The sequence below is a fragment of the Stegostoma tigrinum genome, chromosome 9 (genome assembly GCF_030684315.1).
Source record: "Stegostoma tigrinum isolate sSteTig4 chromosome 9, sSteTig4.hap1, whole genome shotgun sequence".
Classification (NCBI taxonomy): Eukaryota; Metazoa; Chordata; class Chondrichthyes; order Orectolobiformes; family Stegostomatidae; genus Stegostoma; species Stegostoma tigrinum.
The window spans coordinates 1,958,644-1,977,815 of NC_081362.1; the positions used below are offsets into that span (position 1 = coordinate 1,958,644).

Sequence of the window (19,172 nt, forward strand, 5' to 3'; positions counted from 1 at the left end):
TTTCCTGTCTGGCCCTCATAAACTTGACTCTTTTGTCAATCAAAAATCTCACTTAAATAATACTCAGACCCAACCTCCAATATTCTCTGAGGAAGGAGCACTTTGGACCCTAATGTTCCTCCGCATTGCCATCCTAAATGGAAAACCTCATGTGAAATTCCACCCCATGAAGAGGAACATCGTCTCAGAATCTACACTGTTGAAACACCCTCAGACTTGTCAATGTTTCAGTACTATCATCTCCCATTCTTCCAAACCTCAATGATTGTAGGCACAACCTGCTCAACATTTCCATAAAAAGAATTCATTCATCTGAGGGTTCAGCTGAGTGAACTTTCTCTGAACAGTCTTCATTGCAAACACATCCTTCCTTAAATAAAGAGACCAAAACTCCACCCAGTTTTCTAAGTGTGGTGTTAGAATTTCTGTGGAGACTGATAAGTTTTGAAAAGAAATATGAATTTCTTGGCTATGAATGCAATGGATCAAACTACAAAACTTCACTTTTTAAGACTTTTACTGTAACAAACAAACTTAAATGATCATGAACTAAACATTTCTAAATAGGGAATTAATTCACTAAAATACAAAGTCAGAAATCACACAACACCAGATTATAGTCCAACAGGTTTATTTGAAATCACAAGCTTTTGGAGTGCTGCCTCTTTGTCACATGAAATTACTTCAGCATTTAATGCCCATCCCTGGTTGCCCCTTGAGAAGGTGGGGGTGAGCTGCCTTCTTGAACCACAGCAGTCCATGTGCTGTAGGTAGATCCACATTGTCCTTAGGGAGGGAATTCCAGGATTTTGACCCAGCAACAGTGAAGGAACAGCGATATATTTCCAAGTCAGGATGGTGAGTGACTTGGAGGGGAACTTGCTGTTCTCATGAATCTGCTGCCCTTGTCCTTCTAGATGGACGTGGTTGTGAGTTTGGAAGGTGCTGTCTGAGGATCTTTGGTGAACTTCTGCTGCACATCTTGTAGATAGTACACACTGCTGCTACTGAACGTCGATGGTGGAGGGAGGATGCTCGTGGATGTGGTGCCAATCAAACGGGCTGCCCTGTCCCAGATTGTGTTAAGCTTCGAGCTGAAGTACCAAAGAACACGATCACACTCTATAGTAAATATTGGCTTAGCAAGGGATTTTTATGAGGTTATGATTATGAATTTAAAGGCATTGAACAAAGAAAATAGAATTTGTGTTTTACATTTTGTGGATTTGGCAACCAGATTAATTCAATCAACAATAATACATAGTAAATAGAAGGAAATAATTGTGGATAAGGAGATGGAAAAGTGGTAAGGACTGGAGCTGGAGCACTGGTAAAAATTTCTGACAGATAATGGGGGTAATTTGCTCGTGGTGAAGAGAGATATATGTGGAAATGCTAATGAAGTAGTTATGATTACAACAGCAGAAAGCTTTTCAAACAATGGGTGTGTGAAAGGAAGTAAGCAGTAATAGACAAAACGGTTCATCCAATGTTTGCAGATTGACTGCAGGAGTGTGGGCTGTGCGCGGTTCAGGGATACAGCCCATATCAGTACCTTTTAGCTGCAAGTCTGAATGTTCCCTTAGCTAATAGTGATCTGCTCCAACTACAAGGGAAGTGACTCTCTGCCTTCAAAAGGAAGTGCCAAATGCGGTTGAGACAAAGTGGATGTTAAATAAATCTGATTTTTGACCTAAATGATACCTCTGGTGTTTGACACATCTCAGTGAGGTTCATCTTATTAAATTCGGGCCATCTGTAGTTGAAAGTAGAGCCATTGGAAGAAGAACCTCTCAGGCATCTTAATGATGCATGTTGAAATTTCTTCATGGGTTTGGGAGCATTGAGTCTGAAAACATTGTCATAAGTGGACTTAAAGCAGAACTCAAAATTGGAAGTCAGTCTTCAGGGGCTTTTGATTACATTAAATTGGAAATCAGACAAAATCAGAGTAAATATCACTCTGCATCAGCAATCTTATTTGGAAAATATTAGTCCCATTGCTATTTTTCAAAGTAGGGCCTTACAAAAGGATGTAGTTGGTTCCAAAACTGAATTGGAGGAGTCGTGAAGTCTAATTGGCCAGCTGAATTAGAACATAGAACATAGAACACAGAACACTACAGCACAGTACAGGCCCTTTGGCCCTAGACATTGTGCCGACGTGTCATACCGATCTCAAGCCCATCTAACCTACACTATTCCATATACGTCCATATGCTTATCCAATGACAACTTAAATGTACCTAAAGTTGGTGAATCTACTACCGTTGCAGGCAAAGCGTTCCATTCCCTTACTACTCTCTGAGTAAAGAAACTACCTCTGGCATCTGTCCTATATCTTTCACCCCTCAATTTAAAGCTATACCCCCTCGTGCTCGCCGAAGTCTAATTGGCCAGCTGAATTGGCTGCGGACTCAAACAAGACCAGATGGCAGTTCTGAAGTATTCGAAACATAATCAGACATTGTTGGAGAAACTCAGCAAATCTGCAAACGTTTGTGGAGAGAGAAACAGGGTTAACATTTCAAGTCCAATGACCCAATGTTAACTTTGTCTCTCTCTCTCCGTTCACAGATGTTGCCAGACGTGCTGAGGTTCTGCAGCAATTTCTGTTTTTGCTTCCGATCACCAGCATCCACAGCTTTTTTCTCTTGTTTTATTTTAAAGTATTAGAGTACAGTTACGTATAATATCAATGTGGAAGATATTATTCTAGCAAACAGAACATGGAAAGAATTAAGAGTAGAGCATTGTGTTTTAAATTTCCATCAATAGGCAATACCAAGACCATGAGAATTGTTATTTTTTTGGTGATGCTTCTGATGCAAATCTCTGTGAGGTGTTATCAAATGCAAGAAAGTTTATTATTTTTTCTTGTGGGAGAGGGAGGTAAATGTTGCCCTTTACTCCGGGAAGCTAACTAAATCAGAAGGGCAGTAAAAATACCTCAGCTGTGGAGGATTTTGTTTATAGTGAGTAGGTAGGTATGACATTTTACTCAGTGAGAGTATTGGAAGGAATGCTAAAAAAGAAATTCAGTGATGATACTTGGTGCTGCAATGAAAATAGATCAGTAGATAACAAAATAATCAGTAAATAGGATAACATGCATTCAATGAAATGTGTGAATGAAAAAAAGGATTGATTTTGAAGTTTTAAAACAGAAGTTGGAGAACAGGGAAATCCTTGAATGGAAATGGCTGGACCGTAACAGGTCTTACAAAGGAAGGAGCAAACTCCCGGAAACTATGACAAATACTGGGGGAAAAAGGACCTTTGGAACTTTAATGTGTACTAACAAACACAAGTATGTTATCATTCTGGACAGTATGTTGTCATTTTGTACTTTTCTGTTGGTTTATTTTCAAGAATGTATCTGTTATTAGCTGCACATTCTGGTCGAGGTGCTTAAAGCCAAATGGAACTGTAATACACGTGATAGTGATATGTTAACTGCAGGTGAGAAATCTGATTTGATTTATTGCTTTCACATGTACTGAGATACAGTGAAAAGTGTTGTTTTGCATGCTCTGTGGCATTATATGTGACGTAGGTAGATGTAAAGTATTTATGAACATATGGCGAACAAAGGATCAATGTCATTGATGTTCCTGATGAGCAAGTTGGAATAAACCCTGACTGTAAAAGTAAATGCCTCACCTCTCTCTGGTCAGCAATTAACCTGCTGTATTGAACACTTGTGCAGAGTTTAATCACTGGTAAGGACTGAACAATTCCTGAATTGAATTAAAGGGACAGTGCGGTACAAGAGTGTTTTAACAAGGCATAAACATTCCCTTTGCTGAGCAAAGCTGGAATAAGGCAGTGTCATCTTAAAACGTGGGCAGGCTTACATACCAACAAAGTAAATCATTAAAGTTTACAGTTGGCCTCATCTCACTATGTGCTTCTTGGGTGTGCTATCTAAATGCAGGTGTTGTTGTTCACATCCTCCCTTGCTAATGTTGAAGAGATACAGTCAGGAGATCACAGAATCCTACATGCAAACATTTCATTTTGAACTTGAAATGTTAAATCTGTTTCTCTCTCCTTAGATGCTGAGTTTTCCCAGCACTTTCCGCTTGTCTTTCAGTTTAAAGTGTAAATTGATATTATACGATTGACTGACACATGATGTCGCATTTGAGAAGGATTGATTGCAGATGCAGGATTGTGCCCAAACATTCCCCCGGTGACCACCTCAATCCTGTCAGAACATTTCAACAACCCTGATGGAAGTCTGATTCTCTGCCTCTCCCCACCAGCAGGCATGTCTGCTTTGTGCTCCAGCATTATCTCCTCCTCCAACCACTCAATGAGGTAAAACATATGTACTCTCTCCAAATGTCTGCCACAGCACTGCAGAGTTACACATAGCCAACCTATCATATAGACTACTCCTTCTACACAGTTAAAGCAAAGGATTTGATGAAGCAATGATCAGCAATACAATATCCTAATGATAATGATCAAGAATTTTAATTTTGGGTGTTTACTGTTCAGTCTTTGATACAGATCTACTTTTGCTGCTGGGAGTAAAATGACTTGACCAGCTTCCCTATCGTGCACAAAAACAGGAACATATCATTAATCTTGAGACAGATAGACAGATATGCCTGTGTAGCCTATTAGATTAATTGCCTAGTTTTACGGAATGGAATTACTTCCCCGTGGTTTGTTTTGACAGTGAATTAACATTAACAGTTTAACACTGTTCTGGCACACATATTTACACCAGTTATTCACAAAAAGCGAGTGTCCAAGTTCAGTGGGCTACAGGGAGAGCAAATGGACTGTTCTTTCTAAGGGAATAGAGTATAAAAATAGGGGAGTCTTCCTAAAATTATTGCCAAAGCACAGCTGAAATAATGTGAAAAGTTTTGGACCCCTTACCTAAGGAAAGGTATACTGGCAGTAGAAGCGGTCTGGAGGATCCTTACTATGCTGATCCTGGGTACGGACAGATTTCATCAGACCAGACGGTCATCATCTCAAAATAAGGCGTCACCCATTTCAGACAGAGATGAGGAGGGATTTCTTCTCTCAGAGGGGATTGAATCTGTGACATTCTTTACCACAGAGAGTTGTAGAGGCTGGGTCATTAAGTATATTCAAGGGTGACTTAGAAGGAATTTTAGTCAAGAAGGGAATCAAGGAAAAGGCAGGAAAACGGAATTGAGGATTATCAGATCAGCCATGAACTCATTGAATGGCAGAGCAGAGTCATAGGGCTGAATGGCTCCTTTCACTTCATTGCCTTTGGATATTGATTGAGATACAATTCAAAACCCTTCTGTCCCAGTAATAGCAAAAAAACAACTTTAAGAGGCAGCTTTACCATGGGCTGGCAATTCCCATGGGATGTTCCTTTTTAAAAAAAATCTATATTTAAATCACTGACAAAGTCAAATTAATGTTCATTAAAATTGATAGCACACTTTCTGCACGGTAGCTTGGTGGTTATCATGTACGGAAGGATAGGTGGTGGATATCGGAGTGGATAGCGGCCCAGTCAGTGGCAATGTCAGTTGGATCGTAACCCAGAGAGAGCCAGGGAACAAGGATTCAAATTACAATCTCAGCATCTGCTAGAATTTAACCCCCAATTAATAAATCAGGAATATAGAGAAGACAAAAGAATTGTGGATGCTGCAAATCAGAAACAAAAGCAGAAATTGCTGGAGAAACGCAGCAGGTCTGGCAGTATCTGTTGGGGGGAGGAGCAGAGGTAACATGCTCTGAGGGAGGATCACCAAACCTGAAATATTAACTATACTTTCTCTGACCGATGCTGCCAGACCTGCTACATTTTACCAGCAATTTCTGTTTTCGAATCAGGATGACAAAGTTAGTCTCAGTCATAGTGAGCATGAAACCTAACTATCTTCTGAAACAGCAACTTTGAGAGCAATCTTGAAAAGGGACAAAGGCTGGCCTTGCCTGTGACATGCATATTCCACGAAAAAAATTAAGAAAAAATAAAACTTGTGCTGAGGTTTGACAAAAGAAGATAGAAAAGGCCATGTGTTTCTGTGAGATCCTACACACCCTCAAAGCAGTCTCAATGCCATGTCAGTGTTACAATGTCAGACAGATAGCTGTCAATTTACATTTAGTAACTTCCTAAAAGTGACACTGATGTCAGAACCAGACCATTCATTTCACCGATGTTATTGAGGGTGAAATATTGGCCAAAGCATGAGGGACAGCTTCTCTGATCTTCCTTGAATGAGGCCATGGGAATTTTTACAACCAGAGGGCTGCCAATGATCCATTGCTAATGTAGCACTCCCTCAGCACTGACCATCCGACAGTGCGGCGCTCCCTCAGCACTGACCCTCCGACAGTGTGGCGCTCCCTCAGCACTGACCCTCCGACAGTGCGGTGCCCCCTCAGCACTGACCCTCCGACAGCGCCCGCTCCCTCAGCACTGACCCTCCGACAGTGCGGTGCTCCCTCAGCACTGGCCCTCCGACAGTGCGGTGCTCCCTCAGCCCTGACCCTCCGACAGTGCCTGCTCCCTCAGCACTGACCCTCCGACAGTGCCCGCTCCCTCAGCACTGGCCCTCCGACAGTGCGGCACTCCCTCAGCACTGACCCTCCGACAGTGCCCGCTCCCTCAGCACTGACCCTCTGACAGTGCGGTGCCCCCTCAGCACTGACCCTCCGACAGTGCCCACTCCCTCAGCACTGACCCTCCGACAGTGCGGTGCCCCCACAGCACTGACCCTCCAACAGTGCCCGCTCCCTCAGATCTGACCCTCTGACAGTGCGGCACTCCATCAGCGCTGACCCTCCAACAGTGCCCAGTCCCACAGCACTGACCCTCCAACAGTGCCCGCTCCCTCAGCACTGACCATCCGACAGTGCCTGCTCCCTCAGCACTGACCCTCCAACAGTGCGGCACTCCCTTAGCACTGACCCTCCAACAGTGCCTGCTCCCTCAGCACTGACCCTCTGACAGTGCGACACTCCCTCAGCACTGGCCCTCCGACAGTGCAGCGCTCCCTCAGCACTGACCCTCCGACAGTGCCCACTCCCTCAGCACTGACCCTCCGACAGTGTGGCGCTCCCTCAGCATTGACCCTCCGACAGTGCCCGCTCCATCAGCACTGACCCTCCGACAGTGCGGTGCCCCCTCAGCACTGACCATCCGACAGTGCCCGCTCCATATGCACTGACCCTTCGACAGTGTGGCGCTCCCTCAGCACTGACCCTCCGACAGTGCCCGCTCCCTCAGCACTGACCCTCCGACAGTGCCCGCTCCCTCAGCACTGACCCTCCGACAATGCGGTGCCCCCTCAGCACTGACCCTCCGACAGTGCGGTGCCCCCTCAGCACTGACCCTCCGACAGTGCCCGCTCCATATGCACTGACCCTCCGACAGTGTGGCACTCCCTCAGATCTGACCCTCTGACAGTGTGGCGCTTCCTCAGCATTGACCCTCCGACAGTGCCCGCTCCCTCAGCACTGACACTCCGACAGTGCCGTGCTCCCTCAGCACTGACCCTCCGACAGTGCCCACTCCCTCAGCACTGACCCTCTGACAGTGCTCGCTTCCTCAGCACTGACCCTCCGACAGTGCCCACTCCCTCAGCACTGACCCTCCGACAGTGCGGTGCCCCCTCAGCACTAACCATCCGAAAGTGCCCGCTCCATATGCACTGACCCTCCGACAGTGCCCACTCCCTCAGCGCTGAGCCTCAGACAGTGCGGTCCCCCCTCAGCACTGACCCTCCGACAGTGCCCACACCCTCAGCACTGACCCTCCGACAGTGTGGTGCCCCCTCAGTACTGACCCTCTGACAGTGCCTGCTCCCTCAGCACTGACCCTCCGACAGTGCGGCATTCCCTCAGCACTGACCCTCCAATAGTGCCCATTTGCTCAGCACTGACCCTCCGACAGTGCCCACTCCCTCAGCACTGACCCTCCGACAGTGCCCACTCCCTCAGCACTGACCCTCTGACAGTGCTCGCTTCCTCAGCACTGACCCTCCGACAGTGCCCACTCCCTCAGCACTGACCCTCCGACAGTGCGGTGCCCCCTCAGCACTAACCATCCAAAAGTGCCCGCTCCATATGCACTGACCCTCAGACAGTGCCCACTCCCTCAGCGCTGACCCTCGGACAGTGCGGTCCCCCCTCAGCACTGACCCTCCGACAGTGCCCACTCCCTCAGCACTGACCCTCCGACAGTGTGGTGCCCCCTCAGTACTGACCCTCCGACAGTGCCTGCTCCCTCAGCACTGACCCTCCGACAGTGCGGCACTCCCTCAGCACTGACCCTCCAACAGTGCCCATTTGCTCAGCACTGACCCTCCGACAGTGCCCCGCTCCCTGAGCACTGACCCTCTGACAGTGCCCGCTCCCTCAGCACTGACCCTCCAACAGTGCGGCACTCGATCAGCACTGACCCTCCGACAGTGCCCACTCCCTCAGCACTGACCCTCCGACAGTGCGGTGCCCCCTCAGCACTGACCATCCGACAGTGCCCGCTCCATATGCACTGACCCTCCGACAGTGTGGCACTCCCTCAGATCTGACCCTCTGACAGTGTGGCGCTTCCTCAGCATTGACCCTCCGACAGTGCCCGCTCCCTCAGCACTGACCCTCCGACAGTGCCGTGCTCCCTCAGCACTGACCCTCTGACAGTGCCCGCTCCCTCAGCACTGACCCTCTGACAGTGCCCACTCCCTCAGCACTGACCCTCTGACAGTGCCCGCTTCCTCAGCACTGACCCTCCGACAGTGCCCGCTCCCTCAGCACTGACCCTCTGACAGTGCCCACTCCCTCAGCACTGACCCTCTGACAGTACCCGCTTCCTCAGCACTGACCCTCCGACAGTGCCCGCTTCCTCAGCACTGACCCTCCGACAGTGCCCACTCTCTCAGCACTGATCCTCCAACAGTGCGGCGCTCGCTCAGCACTGACCCTCTGACAGTGCCCACTCCCTCAGCACTGACCCTCCGACAGTGCCCACTCCCTCAGCACTGACCCTCTGACAGTGCTCGCTTCCTCAGCACTGACCCTCCGACAGTGCCCACTCCCTCAGCACTGACCCTCCGACAGTGCGGTGCCCCCTCAGCACTAACCATCCGAAAGTGCCCGCTCCATATGCACTGACCCTCCGACAGTGCCCACTCCCTCAGCGCTGACCCTCGGACAGTGCGGTCCCCCCTCAGCACTGACCCTCCGACAGTGCCCACTCCCTCAGCACTGATCCTCCAACAGTGCGGCGCTCGCTCAGCACTGACCCTCTGACAGTGCCCACTCCCTCAGCACTGACCCTCTGACAGTGCCCGCTTCCTCAGCACTGACCCTCCGACAGTGCCCACTCTCTCAGCACTGACCCTCCAACAGTGTGGCGCTCGATCAGCACTGACCCTCTGACAGTGCCCGCTCCCAGCACTGACCCTATGCTGGCCCCCCACGGTGAAAGGGTGGGCACAATGTGTCAGTGGGGACATTCGGCCCATTGTCTCTGTGCTCGCCCTCAAAGCCTTCTCGCAATGTAGCCATTTGATAGCGTGACGTGGCTGGATGTGGCGCCGGATCCGGGATCCACTCCGGGTTCGCGGTCCCCCCACATTGCCGGGATCCGGCCCGCTTCGTGCGGTCTCTCCGGCCTTTTCCGCCACCTGTGATCCGGGCGGGGCTCCCGGCGCCGCCTCCTCCTCCCCGTCCCCGCAGCGTCTGTCTCTCCCTCCCCCCGCTCCCGGGGCCCGGAGCACGATGGCGGCGAACCGAGAGCGGAGCGTGAGTGCGGCTCGCACCGTGCATTACCGGGGGGGGGGTTGTGAGAATGACCGGGAGAGATGGAGGGGCATTACCGGGGCCGGGGCGCCGGGGTACCGGGGGAGATGGAGGGGGTTGCATTACCCGGGGGGTGAGCATGACCGGGGGAGGGGGGCCGGGGGGTGAGCATGACCGGGGGAGGGGGGCCGGGGGGTGAGCATGACCGGGGGAGATGGAGGGGGGCATTACCGGGGGAGAGGGACCGGGGGAGATTGGGGGGGTGGAACATTGCCGGGGGAGGGGGACCGGGAGAAATGGGGGGGGGCATTAGCGGGGGGAGAGGGTCCGGGAGAAATGGGGGGGGGGGCATTAGCGGGGGGAGAGGATCCGGGAGAAATGGGGGGGGGGGGGCATTAGCGGGGGGAGAGGGTCCGGGAGAAATGGGGGGGGGGGCATTAGCGGGGGGAGAGGGTCCGGGAGAAATGGGGGGGGGGCATTAGCGGGGGGAGAGGGTCCGGGAGAAATGGGGGGGGGGGGCATTAGCGGGGGGAGAGGGTCCGGGAGAAATGGGGGGGGGGGCATTAGCGGGGGGAGAGGGTCCGGGAGAAATGGGGGGGGGGCATTAGCGGGGGGAGAGGGTCCGGGAGAAATGGGGGGGGGGCATTAGCGGGGGGAGAGGGTCCGGGAGAAATGGGGGGGGGGGCATTAGCGGGGGGAGAGGGTCCGGGAGAAATGGGGGGGGGGGGCATTAGCGGGGGGAGAGGGTCCGGGAGAAATGGGGGGGGGCATTAGCGGGGGGAGAGGGTCCGGGAGAAATGGGGAGGCATTAGCGGGGCGGAGAGGGACATGGGCCGGGCGAGGGGCTGATCCCAGTCCTGGGGGCAGGAGCCGCTTTCCCATTAACTATACCCTGGGAAGGGGAATAAAGAAAGTCCCGGGGATTTCGGGATTCTCTGGGATTACTGACTCCCTCTCTAACTCCCGGAGTGTCCGCTCCTATTGATGGTGGAGCTGTCGGAATTCCCGTTCCGGTTCCATGTCGAATTGAAATTCCCTGCTGCCAGCTCCTGAAATTGATCACAGACGGTGCCGCAGTGATGGAGAGAAATCCCCGCTCCCACTGCAACTCTCTTGTAATCTCTTCTCTCCATCTTCGGTCTGCCTCCCCCTCTCTCCCTATTTATTCCAGTTCCCTCTCCCCATCCCCCTCTCTGATGAAGGGTCTAGGCCCGAAACGTCAGCTTTTGTGCTCCTGAGATGCTGCTTGGCCTGCTGTGTTCATCCAGCTTCACACTTTGTTATCTTGGATTCTCCAGCATCTGCAGTTCCCATTATCTCTGGGCTGAATCCTGGTTCTGTTTCTGGAGCTCAGGCTGGTATCTGCCTGTGGATTATTTGGGTTGTTTTGATGGTATTTACTAACCCGGGGAGAGGGGGTAGGTGCTGTAATAATCCCTGAAAATTTATCACTTTGCTCTTGTTTTAGGTGGAGGATGGATTACACCTGAATAATTCCCTCAGCTCTCCAGAGTCAGAAGATTTTCCGCGTTTGGTAAAAGAACACGCATCTTTTGTTTTCAACTCATTTCACCAATACCTTTAAGATTTTGTTTGGTGTCATTAATATGGTGTGTCTGAGCCACACTTACAAAGGCCAATGTGTTTCCTTTTTTAAGACTGTTCCTTTTGGTGGGACCATAAAGGGAGGAATGAGACCTGGGAAGAAGATCGTGGTGATGGGAATAGTGGATCCCAACCCTACCAGGTACCCCTTTTATTATTCCTTTCTGGGATAAGGAACATAGAACAATACAGCGCAGAACAGGCCCTTCGGCCCTCCATTGTTGTTCCAACCTGTGAACTAATCTGAGCCCACCCCCCTACACTATCCCGTCATCATCCGTATCCTTATCCAAGTACTGTTTAAATGCCCCTAATGTGGCTACATTGCTAGGCAGGGCGTTCCACGTCCTTACCACTGTCTGAGTAAAGAACCTGCCTCTGACATCTGTCTTAAATCTATCACCCTTCAATTTGTAGCTATGCCCCCTCGTACAAGCTGACATCATCATCCTCGGAAAAAGACTCTCACTGTCCACCCTATCTAATCCTCTGATCATCTTGTACGTCTCTATTAAATCCCCTCTTGGCCTCCTCTCCAATGAGAACAGACCCAAGTCCCTCAGCCTTTCTTCATTGGCCCTGCGCACCAGACCAGGCAACATCCTGGTAAATCTCCTCTGCACTTTTTCCAATGCTTCCACATCCTTCCTGCAATGGGGTGACCAGAACTGCATGCAGTATTCCAAGTGAGGCTGTACTAGTGTTTTGTACAGTTGCAGCATGACATCACAGCCAACATTTATTGCCTAGTTCCCCTTGAGAAGGTGGGAGGTGAGCTGCCTTCTTGAACTGCTGCAGCCCATGTGCTGTGGGTGATCCACAATGCCCTTAGGGAGGGAATTCCAGGATTCTGACCCAGTGACAGTGAAGGAACAGCAATCTGTTTCCAAGGCAGGATGGTGAGTGGCTTGGAGGGCAGCTTGGGGTTCCCATGTATCTACTGCCATTCCCCTTCGAGATGGGTTGTGGGTCTGGAAGGCGTTATGAGGACCTTTGGTGAATTTCTGCAGTCCGTCTCATGGACGGTACACACCTGCTGAATGTTGGTGGTGCAGGGAGTGGATGCTTGTGGATGTGATGTCAATCAAGTGGGCTGCTTTGTCCTGGATGGTGTAGCTGCACCCATCCAGGCAAGTGGGAAGTATTTCATCACACTCCTGACTTGTGCTTGTAGATGGTGGACAGGCTTTGGGGAAGCAGGAGATGAATATTCCTAAGCTCCAACATGCTGTCATAGCCACTGTGTTTATGTGGTGAGTCCCGTTGAGTTTCTGGTCAATGATGAGCCCCAGCCTTTTGTTTTCCACAAGAACTCAGCGTCTTTAGTTTGATTTAACTTGTGTGTTTCTAAGACATTGCAGGACTGATCTTGTTTTTTGACAAATATTTCAAGTATGCAGCTAGGAAAGGAGTTGCCTCCAGAAATTATTCCCTTCATGCAGTGTCATGCCAGTAGACAAAAACATGGAGCTGCATTGTAGGTGGGAGATATTCACGTTTTGCCATTTGACCTTTAACAGTCTGGTTAATGTGGTTCAGAAACTGGTTGCAATTTGTCCACACATGGAGTTATGTCAGAGATATTGTGATTGGATCGTGGCTGTATTAACTTGTTACTGCAGAATCTTTATTTTAAATTTTTTTTGGTACATTGTGTGTTGAAAGATTCTTGTATATTACACTCTGTAATTGTAAAATTTCTCACTGTTGTTTTCAAATCTGCCCGTGACTTTGTGTCCAACTCTGGAATCTCATCAACCTTCTCCACTCCTCTGCCTTACTCCAGTCTGGCCTCTTGCCCATCCCCAGTTTTAATTATACAGTTTATGAAGCCTTTGTGGCTCAGTGATTTTTTAAAAAAAAATTTTTATAATGCACTCATGAAGCTCCTTAGAATGTTTGTTTTTGATGTGAAAGGCACTCTCTAGAGACAAGTTTTTGTGAATGTTGTTACACCTGTCTGTGGTACCATTCTGGAAACCAAGCCCCATTATTGCCAGAGTCACCACATTTAGACCATAAGACATAGGAGTGGAAGTAAGGCCATTTGGCCCATCAAGTCCACTCCGCCATTTAAATCATGGCCGATGAGCATTTCAACACTACTTCCCTGCACTCTCCCCGTAGCCCTTGATTCCTTCTGAGATCAAGAATTTGTTGATCTCTTCCTTGAAGGCGTCTCCACTGCACTCTGCGGCAATGAATTCCACAAGCCCACCACTCTCTGGCTGAAGAAATGTCATCTCATTTCAGTTTACTTAGTAAAGTCCCCAATTTACCAGGTTAAGGGGAAACATGGGCGAGGTTTCTGTACTTAACAAGATCTACAATTTATTATAAATAAATTTTGACCACAGGTAAAGTGTCAAGTGTTGACACAGATCTGTTTGTTAAACTCTAACCCCCTCCTAAGCACTACTTTCTTTCATGCCCCCCCTCCCCCACTCACTCATGAGTGCAGTAAAAACAAAACTTGACACTGGCCCCAGTCCACAGGGTTCACTGAGATAATCCTTCTGCCTGCCAGAATTTTCTGTTCTTTAATCTCTGTCTGCGTTCTTGTCACTTTTCAGGAGGTACAGCCAATTGGTACAGTAACAGAGATAGTAGGAACTGCAGATGCTGGAGAATCTGAGATAACAAGGTGTGGAGCTGGATGAACACAGCAGGCCAAGCAGCATCTTAGGAGCAGGAAGTCCGTTCTGGGTTTAGGCCCAAAACATCAGCCTTCCTGCTGCTTGGCCTGCTCTGTTCATCCAGCACTACACTTTGGTTCAGTAACTGCAATGTCTCTTAGTTACTGGTTAAAGGCTACAGCTTAAGCAACTAGTGAGGAAACGTGAACTGGCTTTCTTCAGGCATTTTACTTCGAGAAAGACTTCCCCCTGCAGCTGGCTGGAGGTTTCTGCCAGTATTGTTAACACCCACAAGCTGTTCAACTACGCAGGAGCCAATCAGATCATTGTCAGGCCGATAGCTTATGCCATCCACAAACCAATCAGCAACCTGTTGTTGGCTGAATCTCTCTTTATGCACACCTGGTGCTGGCCTCCCACACAGCTTGAACAAAACAGCAGTGTAAATACCACTTACAATGAGTTTCAATTACTTGCTTTTTGAAAGCGTTACAATGCCTTCTGCAATCCTTGGTTTTTTTTAAAAACAATCCCTTTCCCATTTTGCTCTGCTTTTGGGGACCGTGCTTTCAGCTACTTGTGTCGTGAGCTTTGGAACTCACTCCCTCACAGACCCCTCTGTGCTGCTTGCTCGCGCTCTCCCTCTGTCCTCCTTTTAAAATGATCTACTACATGGCTTTGTCTGATCTCTTTGTTTTATAATCACTCTCTTGAAATGCCTTGGGATAATTTACCAGGTTAAGGCTGCTGTGTAAAAGTATGCTGTTGATCCAGACACGCTCCTCAGTTTCAGCCTGTGCAAGCTTCGGGAAGAATTTTGGTGACTGACACTAACATTCCCTCTCTTCTCCCCCCCCCCACCCCCCCAATGTTGAAGCTTTGAGATCAGCCTGTGCTGTGGAGATTCGGATGTATCACCAGCTGATGTTGCCGTCGAACTCCAGGCAAGATTTTCTGATCAGCAGTTTGTCCGAAATGCTTTTGTCTCTGGAGAATGGGGAGAGGAGGAGACTTCAATTCCATATTTCCCCTTCATCCCAGACCAGCCATTTAGGGTGAGTATGTGTTTGTAGCAGATGGGAGCTCTGGTCTCCTTATGTAAATCTGGGGATGATGTCATGTAAGACACCCAACATACAACAAAACATTGACACAGATGATACTAGCATTGAGAAGTTACAAGTGTGATCAAAAATTAAACATTTGCATGTGAGTACAGAAGGAATAGTTAGTATGTTTGCAGAGGACACCAAAATTGAAGGTGTAGTGAACGGCGAAGAAGGTTATTTCAGAGTGCAACAGGACCTTAATCAGGTGGGCCAAGGAATGGCAGACGGAATTTGATGTAGATCAGTGTGAGGCGCTGCATTTTGGAAAGGCAAACTAGGGAAGGACTTATACACTTAATGGTAAGGTCCTGGGGATTGTTGCCAAACACAGATCTTGGGGTGTAGGTTCATAGTATTTGAATGTGGAGTCACAGCTTGGCAGGATAGCGGAGGTGGTGTTTGGTATGCTTGCCTTCATTGATCAGTGCATTGACAATAGGAGTTGGGAGGTCATGTTGTGAATGTACAGGACATTGGTTAGGCCATTTTTGGAAAACTGCGTTCAGTTCTGGTCTCCCTGCTACAGGAAGGATGGTGTTATACTTGAAAGGATGCAGGAAAGATTTACAAGGATGTTACCGGGGTTGGAGGGTTTGAGCTACAGGGAGAGGCTGAATAGGCTGGGGCTATTTTCCCTGGAGCGTTGGAGACTGAGGGGGGGACCTTATAGAGATTTATAAAATCATGACAGGCATGGCTAGGACAAATTGCCAAAATCTTTTTCCCAGGCTCGGAAAGTCCAAAACTAGACGGCATAGGTTTAAGGTGAGAGGGGAAAGATTTAAAAGGGACCTAATGGGCAACATTTTCACACAGAGGGTGGTGCCTGTATACAATGAGCTGCCAGAGGAAGTGGTGGAGGCTGGTACAATTACAACATTTAAAAGGCATCTGGGATGGGTATATGAGTAGGAAGGGTTTAGACGGGTATGGGCCAAATGCTGGCAAATGGGACCAGATTAATTTAGGATATTTGGTCGACATGGTCGAGTTGGACCCTAGAGTGTGTTTCCATGCTGTATGTTTCTGTGACTAGGTTGGTCTTTTCTTTAAACTTGTGCAAATTGAGGGGGTCTCTAAATCCCCGTCTTCCACATTGAGAAAGACCTTCAAAATGATGTTAAGGTTTTGATTTCCTCGACAGAGTGGATATTCCGACTTAGTGAAAGAAACCAAAACCAGAGGCCGCAAATACAAAAAATATCACCAATTGAAAGGTGAATTCGCATGAAGCTTCTTTGAGCAGAATTTAAGGGTTAAAGGCTAAAGAACGTTCCAGAATTTAACTAGCATGATATTGTTTTATTTGTTGCATTTAAGTTTATTGTAACCATTTTTGCCTCTTAAATGTGAATTATGTCAACTTCTGAATGTCATGTTGAGACACCTAAACAACACCAGATGTAATTAATCTGTATGACACAGCTATTAAGGAGATGAATGTATTTTTGGCCATCTTAGTTAATTTAGCTGAAAGTCCTTTCATTGCTATTTTCAGCTGACTTACAGCTGAGTCCACGGCTTGCACTTCGCTGGCCTACACAGGGCCTTCTGCCCTGATCCAGATAATGAGAGCACATTGTCTACAGATTCACAGAGAAATCTGTGAACTGACGTTCTCATATTAATTCCGCAGTCACTTTTACTACATCTGTCTGCAGTGCAAGTGTCTGGAAGTGGATCAGTGATGATCCAGGCTCCCTATTTACATTGTGTAGCACAGAAACACTTTTTAAGATGATTGCAAAGAACCAGAGCTGGCCTGACAAACAAGAATATGTGACGATCTGTCGTTGCCTGGAAGGTGCTGGTGGAAACTGGGGAGTGAATCGGAGGCATGATGGCTGATTCTGATTCCATACAGTAATTGAATGGAAATTAACAACAGCATTCCTCACCCGAGGAATCTTGCTCTGACTCTGCATTTGCACATTCCACCGTAAGTAATGATATGAGAAAAGTTAGCCATTACAACAATGTAACACATTATTCTAATGATTCTCTAGGATTCACATGGCGAAAGACTGGAGTAGGGGAGAGTTGGGAGTGGATGCAAAGCAATACGTATAACAAAGGGTTATACAATAACCCGTCCAAAACTCATGCACTTGCAGTGTTACAATTGGGCCCATTATGTGAGGACATTGTAGTAATTTTTTAATTCAGTCATGACTGATTAGGCCAGTGTTTATTGGCCATTCCTAATTGCTCTGGATCAGAATATCCTTGCTGAGTCATTTCAAAGGACAGTTCAGACTCGGCCCCATTGCCAAGGGTCTGGAGTGACGCATAGGTCAGACTGTGCATAGGTTAACGAGGAGAGGGGCGAGATACAAGAGGGTCTAGAGGGACAGTTTATTTCACACGGAGGGTGGTTAAGTGTCTGGAATGGGCTGCCAGAAGTAGTGATGGAAGTGAGTACAATTTCTTTATTTAAGAAGCAGTTTGACAGGTACATGGATGGGATGGGGTATGGACCAATTTCAGGCAAACGGGGCTGGATTACTTGTGTAACCTGAGCAGTATGGGTGAGTTTCCATGCTGTAAATCTCTATGACTCTATGCCCAGGTAAGGATGGCAGATATCCAGAGAGTTTTACAATGATCGGTGCCTACGTGGTTGCCATGAGACTGGCTTTCAATTCTACATTTGTGTTAAATTCAAGTATTTCCACTGGCCCTGATGAGATTGGGACTTCTGTCCTAGAACCTTAGCTGGGGTGTGTCTGATACATCGCCCGTCCCCTGACCATGCAGGGGTGAAATCCCAAGTTTGAGGAGCCTTGTAAAATAAGATTATAGAAACTGTAAAACATTTCCACAACTTGCAAGAAAGCCTGTAGATTGTCAACCATCAGTGACATGGCTTGGAAGTTATACGCTCATGTGAAAATACTTAAACCATCTCACTATTGGTACTAAAATTTTTTTTTGTCACTTTATTTGTTATTGTTCAGCTGAGACTTGGAAAGTCATGAGACACAAGTTCTACAAATGCTGGATTTTGTTTGTAGTAAGAACAAAGTGTTATTTTTCATTCACTCACGGGATGTGGGCACTGCTGGCAGGCCAGTGTTTATTGCCTGTGTCTAGCTGCCCTTGAGTTTCTGTATAACATGTTATATATGGGCGACATAACCAGGAGCAGAATAACTTGACACAACAACTGTTCCCCTTCAGGTATCTACAAGGTCCAGACCCTGTGAAAAGCTGAGCACTGTGGGTAATAGATCAAACACCCTCACTTCCTGTGAATTTATCCTCTGCTGTGAGTGATGGCTCTTAGTGCACAGAAGTAGCGGTGGTTTATTTTTGATAGTGGCTGACCTTGAAACAGAGCAAATTGGAACATGTTGCTTGTTTGGAATTATACATTGGTTTAATATAATTATAAATTACTGTCAAAAGTGAGAATAATTTTCCATTTCAGAAAACAAGATATGGTACTTAACTTTTGAGACCTGAAAACAGGACACATCATATTTACGGATGGAGAAATAAGTTAATTTTTAAAAATTATGACTAAATTTCTTACAGAAATACCTTGTCTTTTTCTACTTTGTGTCTCCACTCCTGAAAGACACTGATATCCTCTGTTGACAGCTCTCTAGTCCCCAACCCCCATTACTGCTCATTCATGTTAATCCAGACAGTCAGTGTTAACAAACCACTTCAACTATGGAAAGGATTGTCACTGTCTCACTACATCCTCATGCCAGCACCTTCCAACACAGGAACTAGGAGGTGACTATGGGTGGATTGGTGTTAAACATGGTATATACCTTAGTTTGCAAGATAATAAAATGTGAGGCTGGACGAACACAGCAGGCCAAGCAGCATCTCAGGAGCACAAAAGCTGACGTTTCGGGCCTAGACCCTTCATCAGAGAGGGGGATGGGGGGAGGGAACTGGAATAAATAGGGAGAGAGGGGGAGGCGGACCGAAGATGGAGAGTAAAGAAGATAGGTGGAGAGAGTGTAGGTGGGGAGGTAGGGAGGGGATAGGTCAGTCCAGGGAAGACGGACAGGTCAAGGAGGTGGGATGAGGTTAGTAGGTAGCGGGGGGT

The 19,172-nt window shown here is 47.9% G+C and overlaps 1 protein-coding gene across 2 annotated transcripts in view; it reads left to right on the forward strand.

Moving 5' to 3' along the window:
* LOC125455228 (galectin-related protein-like) overlaps positions 1 to 19,172 on the forward strand; it is a 35,079-nt gene that overhangs the window by 10,175 nt on the left and 5,732 nt on the right. The window contains exons 1-4 of one of the 2 annotated variants that reach the window (XM_059648312.1): positions 9,529 to 9,759; positions 11,225 to 11,290; positions 11,415 to 11,503; positions 14,875 to 15,052. In XM_059648312.1, coding sequence (XP_059504295.1) covers positions 9,544 to 9,759; positions 11,225 to 11,290; positions 11,415 to 11,503; positions 14,875 to 15,052 — 549 coding nt within the window. In that variant the 5' untranslated portion in view covers positions 9,529 to 9,543. Of the gene's footprint in view, positions 1 to 9,528; positions 9,760 to 11,224; positions 11,291 to 11,414; positions 11,504 to 14,874; positions 15,053 to 19,172 lie in introns of those variants that run through there. The other variant, XM_048536963.2, reaches the window with a different exon arrangement.